Source organism: Trichechus manatus, unplaced genomic scaffold, assembly GCF_000243295.1.
Source record: "Trichechus manatus latirostris isolate Lorelei unplaced genomic scaffold, TriManLat1.0 scaffold00087, whole genome shotgun sequence".
Taxonomy (NCBI): Eukaryota; Metazoa; Chordata; class Mammalia; order Sirenia; family Trichechidae; genus Trichechus; species Trichechus manatus.
This window is the reverse complement of record NW_004444023.1, coordinates 7,148,535-7,160,004: the sequence shown is the minus strand read 5'-3', so window position 1 is coordinate 7,160,004 and position 11,470 is coordinate 7,148,535. Positions and strand designations below refer to the sequence as shown.

General features: G+C 40.5%; 1 protein-coding gene across 1 annotated transcript; it reads right to left on the bottom strand.

Annotated features, from left to right (window-relative positions):
- Positions 1-427: 427 nt before the first annotated feature.
- ZNF614 (zinc finger protein 614) lies at positions 428-9,913 on the bottom strand. The gene is made up of 4 exons (XM_023736443.1): positions 9,785-9,913; positions 2,702-2,828; positions 2,322-2,417; positions 428-1,991 (listed from the first exon to the last, which is right to left on the bottom strand). Exons 1-4 carry the CDS (start codon positions 9,797-9,799, stop codon positions 469-471), a joined length of 1,761 nt encoding a protein of 586 aa, XP_023592211.1. The 5' UTR covers positions 9,800-9,913; the 3' UTR covers positions 428-468.
- Between the last annotated feature and the right edge of the window lie 1,557 nt (positions 9,914-11,470).

Here is an 11,470-nt window from a genome sequence, read left to right as displayed (position 1 = left end):
AGACTGGCAGGTAAGACGGCAGGATGCTGGCTCACAGGCTGTGGAGGCTGATGAATCCCAAGACTGGCTGGCAATACAGCAGGCCACTGGCTCAAGTCCCAAGAACTGGAGGTCAGATGATGACGAGCTGGATGCAGGATCGAGTGGGCAAAAAAGCCAGCGAGCTTTGCCAAAAGGTCCATAAATATTGGTTGCAGGCCACATCCCCAAGGAAACTCCTCTTACAACTGATTGGCTGATCACATCATGAAGGTGATTATCTCACAAATGGAGAATAACTACATCATTACATAACTGCCAAACTACACCATTACATAACTGCCAAACCAGTGAGAATCATGGCCTAGCCAAACTGACACACAGCCTTAATCACAACATCCACTGATGTTTAATGAAGGCTGAATTGCCCCAGAGACATTTTCACAGTCACTGTATTCACAGGGTTTTTTCTTTTTCTTTTGAATGAGATCACTTGGAAGTAATGAGCTTTGACTCTCTGTTAAAAGAGCTTTCACCTTGACTGAATTTACACATTTCTCTTGTGTGCATTCTCTTATGTTTAACAAGGTTTGACAAGTGGGAAAAAGCCTTCTCACAATCACTGCATCCATATGGTCTCTCTCCCGTGTGAGTTCTTCGATGTACATTGAGAACTGACTTTGTGGTGAAGGCTTTCCCACATTCACTGCACTCATACGGTTTCTCTCCTGTGTGAATTCTCTGATGCGTAATGAGACCATATTTGTGCGAATAGGATTTTCCACACTCAGTACATACAAATGGAGTATTCCCTGTATGACAACGCTCATGTTGTATGAGGCATATCTTCTGGCTGAAGGCTTTACCACATTCATTACATACATAGGGTTTCTCTCCAGTATGAGTTCGCTGATGTATAACGAGAGTGCGCTTTGTGGTGAAGCCTTTTCCACATTCATTGCATATATAAGATTTCTCTCCTGTATGAGTTCGCTGATGTATAATGAGAGTGCGCTTCACAGTGAATCCTTTTCCACATTCGTTGCATATATAAGACTTTTCCCCCGTATGAGATCGTTGATGCACGACAAGATTGCTCTTCACGGTAAAGCCTTTTCCACATTCATTGCATATATAGGGTTTCTCTCCAGTATGAGTGCGTTGATGTACAACAAGGTAGCGTTTCATGGTGAAGCCTTTTCCACATTCACTGCATATATAGGGTTTCTCCCCTGTATGAGTTCGTTGATGTACGATGAGATTACTCTTCACAGTGAAGTCTTTTCCACATTCCTTGCAAACATAGGGTTTCTCTCCAGAATGAGTTCGCTGATGTGCGATCAGATAGCGCTTCATTGTGAAGCCTTTTCCACATTCACTGCATATATAGCATTTCTCTCCCATATGGCTTTGCTGATGCACAGTAAGACTGCTCTTTACAGTGGAGCTTTTTCCATATTCACTAGCTATATAGGGTTTCTCTCCTGTATCAGTTTTCTGATGCTTGGAAAATGTGAAATTTCTAGAGGATTTTCCACATTGACCACATCCATGGAGGTTCTCTCCTTGATGAATGCTTTGATGGTAAATGAGCTGAGACTTCTTGACGTATGCTTTCCCACATTCAACGCATGCATGAGGTTTCTCTATGCTGTGAGTTCTCTGATTTTTAAAGACTTGGGATTTAGTGCTGATGCATTTTGCAGTTTCAGGGAATTTAATTTCAGCATGAAATTGTTCATGCTTACCATGTAGAAGGTTTTTTCTATCTCTATGAAAATCAGCAGGGTTCTTTATTTCAGATGTTCTGTTCTGGCTGGCTACACTTAAATTTGATTTCAAAGTTTTTCTATATAAGCCAAACATATCATGATTCTGCATTAGGGGAAAATGGGTTTTGCTCAGATGAATAATATTTTCAAATGCATTCTGTTCAGTGCATTGTTCAATTCTTTTGAGAAAGATTTGGTTTTGAAAGTGCTGTTTTAGATGACTGTCAACTTTTCTCATTTCTAGGAAAGAAGAGAACAATTAATTCTTCCATGAGAATGGTATGGAATAAAAGTGCTTAAAAATGACTTGGTGTGGGCTAGCTCTTTATTGCTAACAATATAATCCCAGTATAAAAGAAAATTAGGAAAATAAATAGAGATCTAAGAGATAAGAGACAAGGGGTATTCTTCCTTCTAAACATCCTGAAAGGAAAAGTCTCACATGGGGAGAAGGATAGGTAGAGGAGTTCTTTAGGGACCCTCAGATACCTTCACGGCTGCCATGCCTTCTCTGAATGACCAAAATATAACTTATAAGGCAACTCCTCTTACAGGTTCTCACTTACTCACCTGGACAAACTATACTGCAGATTTCATCTTCTATTATCCATGGCTCTTCTCCTTGTTCCAGCTTGGAGAGTGCATGTGGTTTGCTAGCTTGATACCCTGGTTTGTAAGAAATGATAAGAGACTTAGCCACACTGAGTTGGAGTAGGTGTGCCAAGATAGGAGTTATTACATTTTAGGGACAAAACAATTTCTTATATGCAAAGTAAAAGCTTTTCTTTCAGGATAGAGGAGATTACAGACATTTGTTTGGGGCCAGAGAAGGGACTGAAAATTTAACACTTCAGAAAAGTGCAAAGCTTTTGGGTACAAAGCTTTCAGCAGTTAAGAAAGGAAAGGCAAGTGACTGGGCACCCTGAGTGACACAGTTGAGTTGCATTTACCCATTGATATCAGGTTGTTATAGTTCTCCAACATCACATCCCAATACAGCTCCTTCTGAGTAGGGTCCAGGAGCTGCCACTCCTCCCAGGTGAAGTTCACAGCCACATCCTCCAAAGTTAACAATTTCTATAATAACAGACATATTTAATGTGATGTCAATTCCATATATTGATACAGAATAAATGTGAAGGAAGTTATTCTGATAAATTTCACCATATAGCCTGCATCTATATGTTTTTCAAACACATTTTGGTAGAAGCAAATTCTAGCTCTCTCTCTATGGATCTAGCTATATATATTCACCTGTTTGTCAAGTACTAAACATATACTAAAAGTACATGGTGGTGCAAACATTTATGTGCTTGGCTGTCAGTTCAAATGTACCCAGAGGTAGTTTGGAAGAAAGGCCTGGTGATGTACGTCCAGGAGATAACAGCCATTGAAAACCCTATGGAGTGCAGTTCTACTCTGACACACATGGGGTCACCACGAGTCAGCATTGACTCAACGGCAACTGGGTTTTTTTAAACGTATGTTAATGACATCAGCACAAATAAAATATTCCTACATTACCATAAGATTTCACAGCCAAAATAAAAATCAATCATGAACAGACTACACATGCTGAAATTACAATATATTAAGTGTTCTTAATAAATTTAAGGGGATAAAAGGAACTATATAAGATATGTTGAAAGCACAAAAGGCCATTGCAGCACAACGAATTATAATGAGTTACTTTGTAACTCCTACCAAATGAGGATTATGAAAATGAGGTGCTTGTGGCCCACCAAGAGAATTGGATACATCATTAACAATATAAATAAGGTACATGGCACCCTTGTGGGGGTGGGACCATGCAAATAAGGTGTATGAAACCCTAATGAAAGGATTGGGCAGTTTTGTCATCCTGCTAGGCTTAAAAGAGTCAATCCCAGAGCAGAGGGGAAGCTGACTACCACCAAGAAGATCCAGGAGCAGAGCATGTCCTTTGGAACCAGGGTCCCTGTGCTGAGAAGTTCCTAAACCCAGGAGACAGAGAGAGAGATGGTACAAGATGGCAAGAAGCAGCAGCAGAGGAGAAACGACTGCAGCAGAACCAGGAAACAGGCAGGAGATTGTGGTTACAATGGGATGTTGAACCATGGAGGAAGAGAGCTGAGTGCCTTCAGACTGAGGCTCACTGGCAGAGTGGAGTGCTTCTGTGTATTATTGGCAGAGCTAAAAGAGCTTTGTAACACATGCATGAGCAGGGCAGAGAATGAGGGGCCAGAAGGAGATGTGCCTGTAGGCACGGGTGAAAAGAGGCTGTCCTGATTCAAGAGTTGTATCCTGAGTGTTCCTGATCCTGAATTATAACCTGTTGCTTCCCTAATAAACTCCATAATTGTGAGTATTGTCTGTGTGTTCTGTGATGGTACTGAAGGAAGAGGTCCAAGCTGCACTGAAGGCACTGGAGGAAAGCAAGTCTCCAGGAATTGATGGAATACCAACTGAAATGTTTCAACAAATGGATGTAGCCCTGGAGGTGCTCACTTGTCTATGCCAAGAAATTTGTAAGACAGCTACCTGGCCAACTGATTGGAAGAGATCCATATTTGTGCCCATTTCAAAGAAAGCGGATCCAACAGAATGTGGAAATTATTAAACAGTATCATTAATATCACATACAAGTAAAATTTTGCTGAAGATCATTCAAAAGTGGTTGCAGCTGTACATTGAAAGGGAACACTGAGAAATTCAAGCTGGATTCAGAAGTGGACGCAGAACGAGGGATATCATTGCTGATGTCAGATGAATCTTGGCTGAAAGCAAAGAATACAAGAAAGATACCTAGGTTTTATTGACTATGCAAAGGCATTCAATTGTGTGGATCATAACAAATTATGGATAACATTGCAAAGAACGGGAATTCCAGAATACTTAATTGTGCTCATGAAGAACCCGTACACAGACCAAGAGGCAGTCCTTCAAACAGAACAAGAGAATATTGCGTGGTTTAAAATCAGGAAAGGTGTACGTCAGGGTTGTATCCTTTCACTATACTTATTCAATCCATATGCTGAGCAAATAATGAGAGAAACTGGACTATACGAAGAAAAATGGGGCATCAAGATTGGAGGAAAACTCATTAACCATATGCAGACGACATAATATGCAGATGACATAACCTTGCTCGCTGAAAGTGAAGCGGATTGAAGCACTTACTGATGAAGATTAATGACTACAGCCTTCAGTATGGATTACACCTCAACATGAAGAAAACAAAAATCCTCACAACTGGATCAATAAGCAACATCATGATAAATGGAGAAAATATTGAAGTTGTCAAGGATTTCATTTTACTTGGATCCACAATCAACAGCCATGGAAGCAACAGTCAAGAAATCAAATGACGTACTGCACTGGGCAAATCTGCTGTTAAACAGCAAAGATGTCACGTTAAGGAGTAAGGTGCGCTTTACCAAGCCATGTTATTTTCAATTGCCTCGTATGCATGCAAAAGTAGGACAATGAATAAGGAAGACTGAAGAAGAATTGATGCCTCTGAATTACAGTGTCGGTGAAGAGTACTGAATATACCATGGACTGCCAAAAGAATGAACAAATCTGTCTTGGAAGTACAACCAAAATGCTCCTTAGAAGCAAGGATGGCGGGACTTCATCTCACGTACTTTGGGCATGTAATCAGGAGGGACCAGTCTGTGGAGAAGGACATCATGCTTGGTAGAGTCAGCCAAAAAGAGGAAGACCCTCAGTGAGATGGACACAGTGGCTGCAACAATGGGCTCAAGCATAATGACTGGGAGGATGGTGCAGGACCAGGTAGTATTTCACTTTGTCATACATAGGATACAACAGGTCAAAACCGCCTCGATGGCATCTAACAGCAACAACAACAGGTTACAAATCAGCATCAAAAATGACTCAGGACACAGTTTGATCAGCGCAGCTTCTCAGCCATGCCCTCAGGCAGGCCTCTCTCCCTCTCTGTCCCTCAGCCTGGCCTCTGCCCTGCTTCAGCAAGTGTTATAAGGCCCTTTAGCTCCACCAGTAAGTGCTCGGCGGCACCCCACTCCACCAGCAAGCCTCCTGCCTGAAGGTGCTCAGCTCTCTTGCTCTGTGGGTCAGCATGACCACTGTAGCGGCCTCACTCTGTGGTCTGGGAAGCCCACCATGCCTTCTTGGGCTGGGCTCTTGGTTTTGCTGCTGCTTCTTGCCATCTTGTGCTGTCTCCTGTGTTACAGCTCTCTCGGCCTCCTGGATCTAGGATATTCACAATGCAGGGATCTCAGGTCCACAGGACATGTTCCACTCCTGGCTCTTCTTTCTTAATGAGGTCCCCTCTCCCCATCTCTGGGCTGGCTCATTTTAAGCCTAGCGGAATGGCAAAACTGACCAACCCCTTTGTTAGGGTTCCATATACCTTATTTGCATTGTCCCACTCCCAAAAGTGTTCCAGGTACCTTATTTGCATTATTAACAAGCTGTCGAATCCCCTTGGTGGGCCACAAGCACCTAATTTGCATAGTCTTAATCATTTTGTAGGAGTCACAAGACCGTGAATGGCTAGAAGGGTCATATTAAGTAATTCACTGCACCACAATGCCCCTGTGTAATCCTCTCCCTTGGGCATCAGTTGGCTTAATAATTTTTTTCTGAATGAAATAATACAGGAAAGGAAATGGGATACCACTTTTCTGGTTAGACTACATATGATATGATTTCCATCTTGCTGTTGTTGTTAGGTGCTGTTGAGTTGGCTCCGACTCACAGTGACCCCATGTCCAACAGAACATCTTGCTAGGAGAATCTTTTTTGGCTTTGATGATATATCAGTTGGCATGTTGGGTAGGTCCATGTGGCAAATAACTGAGGGTGGCCTTCAATGAATGTATGGCTAAAATCTGAGACCCTCAGCTGAACAGGCCGTCTGGAGATGAATTCTGCCAACAACCAAGTAAATGAGCTTGGAAGTGCATCCTTCCCCAGTTGAGTATTCAGATCAGACCCCACTCTGGCCGACACCTTGATTATGGCCTTGTGAAAGACTGTAAAGCAAAGTACCCAGCTAAGCTGTGCCCATATTCCTGACTCAAAGAAACTATGAGAATAAAAATGCGTGTTGTCTGAAGCTGCTACATTTTAGAAAAATTTGTTAGGCACCAATAGATAACCAATACAGGAAATAAACATTAAAACAAAAACTTAATAGAAGAAATTATGTGATCTGTTTATGATTAAAAAAAAAAAAAGCAGGCAAGGAAAGAACTGACAAATTTTAATTTCAATAAAAACAAAATTTCTCCACGGAAAAAAGATACTATGAACAAAGGTAAAAGAGTTTGGAAAAAATATCTGCAATGTATAAAATAAAGAATCAATATACAGTAGAGATAATTAACTGTAAATCAGTAAGATAAAACAGAATTATTTTAATGAGCAAAGAATAAGGGCAAAAATCTCACAGAAGAAGTAATCCAAATGAGAAACAAAGAGACAAGAAGGATCTGAACCTTGTCAGTGATTAGGAAACTGCAAAATAATGTTGGACTATTCAAGCTTTGGAAAGAATGCCATTTGATTACATCATAAAACAAGTGTTAGCAAGATTTAGGCACTGGATGTTCTTTCATATGACTTTCTATGTACCAGCCATTCTTTTAAATGCTTTGTATAGAGTATCTTACCTTATACCATAATTATCTTATGAGGAAGGTGTCATTATCACACTCTCATTTTATAGACGAGAAAACTTAGGCGTATAATAATTAAATAAAGTGTGCAAGGTCACACAGTTGGCAAGTGGCTACAGAGTCAATTCTTGCAACCATTATGCTAAATGGACCATAAACTGGAACAGCCACCTGGACAGCAACTGGAAGCATCCATTAAAATGTGAAATGAGCACATCCAGTAATTTCTTTCTCGGTAGCCACCCTTAAGAAATACTGATACAACGTAACAAAAAGGCATTAATAAGGATGTTCATTGTCGCAGTGTTTATGTTTTAAAATACCTAAATGTTCACCTGTCTTGGAAGAAGTACCACCAGAATGCTCCTTAGAAGCAAGGAGGGCAAGACTACGTCTCACGTACTTTGGACATCTTAACAGGAGGGGAACAGTCCCTGGAGAAGGACATCACGCTTGGTAAAGTAGAGGGCCAGTGAAAAAGAGGAAGACCCTCAATGAGATGGACTGACACAATGGCTGCAACAATGGGCTCAAGCATGACGATTGTGAGGATGGTGCAGGACCGGGCAGTGTTTCATTCTGTTGTACATAGGGTTACCATGTGTTGGAATTGACTTGACAGCACCTAACAACAACAAATGTTCATCAGTAGGTGAATAGCTAAATTATCAAACACACATCGTTTGGAGTTCAGTGCATCAGGTTAAAAATAAAAAGAAAGCTCGTCTGCATGTACTAACATATAAAGAGGGCCAATACAATGAAAACAGCCTGGAGGGTGTACATTAAAATAACTGTAGTTCCCTCTGAAGAAAAGATTTATCTGTAAATATAATGATCAAGGGATCTTGAGTTTTATCAATGATGCCTGCATTTTACTCTCAATACATATTTTAAAGTTAGAGAAAGCCTCCATCTTTCTCCCCAAGAAGAATATACATTTATTATGCTAGTTTATCATTTTCCAGATTAAATAGTTCATTTTTACCAAACTCCCATGGTGACAATTTTTTTGAGAGCAAACTCATGTCATTTTTCTTTCAATCGGGAGGGAGTCCCTTCTAGTTGTCTGCTATGTTGTTTGGAGTATCATTCCATTCATATAAAATATGGCATAATAGATGTATGCGTTTATGTACGCAGATGTACACCTATGCACACATGCATCTGTAAAGAAAATACACACATACATATACACACGGGTACAATCACACAGAGTAAATACTACCAACTGTTTGTTAATGAGGAGGTCCCCGGGTGATGCAAATGGTTTGCTCTCGGCTACTAACTGTAAGGTTGATAGTTTGAATCCACCCAATGGTACTGCAGAAGAAAGGCTTGGCTATCTGCTTCTGTAAAGATTATGGCCAAGAAAACCCTGCAGAGGAGCACAGTTCTATTCCCTAACACATGGGCTCACCATGAGTTGGAATCAACTCAATGGCAATGGGGTTCGTTAATGCTACACTATGACACTAGGAAGGCATCTTTACCATGAGTTACCTATGTACTTCATTTACAAAAAAGAAAAAAAAAAGAGGTAGGTAAGAACTGAGTTTGAATACAGGGAAGGACAATACTTTCTAAAATGGAATCAAAATTAAATGGATGCCAACAACCCAAGTCCTTAGAAGAGAACATTATTTTCAATTCACTACCGCCAAATCTGTACTCAAACTCCACTTCAACCACCTGCTCATGGAGGACCATTTGAATATCATGCAATCTTTCCATTTTCCTAGGCTGTTTAGGTTTTATTTCTGGATAAACCATGACTGTCATAAGGCTCGGTCCCTGGGTCACCTAGCTGTGGTTCCCTGAAAAACTACATATACTGAGTTATGATTGATATATTCCCACAGGGGATCCTGAGGCCCTGTGTAAGAAACAAACATAAAAAATCTGCTTTTGCATTTATCTGAAGGCTGCTGATAAGGACACCATCCACCACATCATCTCTAGGAAAACCCAGCAAAAAAATTTCCTGAAAACTAAGTGACAAAAAATACTGACATCCCCCCGAGGAACTTCTCTGGCTTCTCTCCACAGTCAATGCATATTGTGCATCTTTCCATGTTTCTCTGGTTGTGATGGCTACTGGAGATATAAGACATAAGACTACAGCTAACGTCAGTCACAGGTCCCAACACAGTCACATACTGTGTTCCAATATTAGTTATACCATTTAGTATGATCCCTATGAACAATATATTCTTGATTCCACTTTGCCCTGATCTTCAAGTTGGAGTTTAAGTTTATTTTTCCCCAGAGCCCAATTATCCCAACTTAAACTCTTCTCAGAGTTGAGCTCATTTTTTTTTTTTCCCCCTCAGACACCACAAATTATCAGGGAACAAAGGAAAAACATAAAAAACCAAAAGTCACCTGAGCCTCAATCATTTTCTTTGGTGGTCAGGAGATAGCAAGTAACATGGAATCTCTGTCTTTTGTCTCTTCTGCATCTGTCACGAAATTCTTAGGATCAGAAATCTTGGTGTCCAGTTAAAGCTGCCCAGAGAAATGATGATAGCCAAGTCCTGGAACCTCCTCCCCTCTCCTTCACTTGATCTGTCTTGGTCCTGGAGAGCCAGAACCTGTGGGCTGAAGAGCAAATTGACTTTGAGTATACATTCCTTCTAGGCCCAGATGCTGCCACAGCTGCTGTGCACTCACCTTAAAGACCCTGATATTTCTAACTGTCTCTTTATTTGGTGCCCCAGAGTCTTTCACACCGTGGGTCAATAAAACAAGATTCTCAACATATAAATGTATGCTTTCTGTGAAGCTGAAGTAGCAGGGCTATGAAAGGGCAGGTGGGAAAACAGAACTAGCACAGCATGATGCCCCAGAGGCAGGTGAATTCTCATAAATCAATTTTAGGAAACAGGACATACAGAAGGTTTCAAGCATTTGAACTTTTTATCTTTTAAAAGCATGTGTGGAGGGGGAAAAAAAAAAAAAAAAAGCATGTGTGCCCATGCACTACTTCAAGTCTTATATACCCAATAGGTACACACACCTCAGTTTGAAAAGCAATATTACTAATCAAATCACAGGGACTGCCTTATTTGTTTTCACATTACAACACACTTTATTATGCTTTATAAAGTATATCATTATTTCCAGGAATTTCAACATCAGGAAGCTAAAGCTTAAGGATTAAGCATCTTTCCTAGGAACACACTCTACTTGAAATTTGAATCCAAGTCTGCCTGTCTCCAATTATATGACCTTAAACATGGTTGTATTCCCTTCACCAGATACCCTCTCTCATGATAAAACTTAGCTCTCTTTACTACAGTCTTTAAGTAGTTTACTACACAGAGAATCCCATGGTGAATGGCCATATAGTCACACAGGCATAACCTGAATATCTGAAATCAGTTTTTTAAAAAGTAATTTATTTTTTGTTGTTTTTGTTGAGAATATACATACAAAAACATACACCAATTCAAGTTTCTACAAGTACCTTCAGTGAAATTGATCACATTCTTCAAGCTGTGTAATCATTCTCACCCTCATTTTCTGAGTTGTTCCTCCCTCATTAACAAACTCACTGCCCCCAAAGGTTCCTATCAAATCTTTCAAGTTGCTGGTGTCAGTTTAATCCCATATAGATAGATCTTAAAAGAGCATAATGCTCAAGGCAGACATTCTTTACTGTTGTTGTTGTTGTCAGGTACTATCGAGTCGCTTCCGACTCATAGCGACCCTAGGTACAAGACAAAGAAATACTGCCTGGTCCTGCGTCATCCTCACAATCATTGCTATGTCTGAGCCCACTGTTGCAGTCACTGTGTCAATCTATCACATTCTTTACTAGTTAAGCTAAACTATTGTTTGGTTTTAAGAAGACTTAAGAGGCTATTTTTGGCTTAAGGTTTTGTGGTACATTGGATATCTTTTATATAACCTTTCTCGCCATGGTCTTGTAATTCCTGACAAATGACTGGGTGGGACTACACAAAGTGCTTGTGGCCCACCAACGGGATTGGACAGCATTACTAATAATGCAAATAAGGTACATGGAACCCCTGTGGAGGTGGGACCATGCAAATAAGATGTATGGAA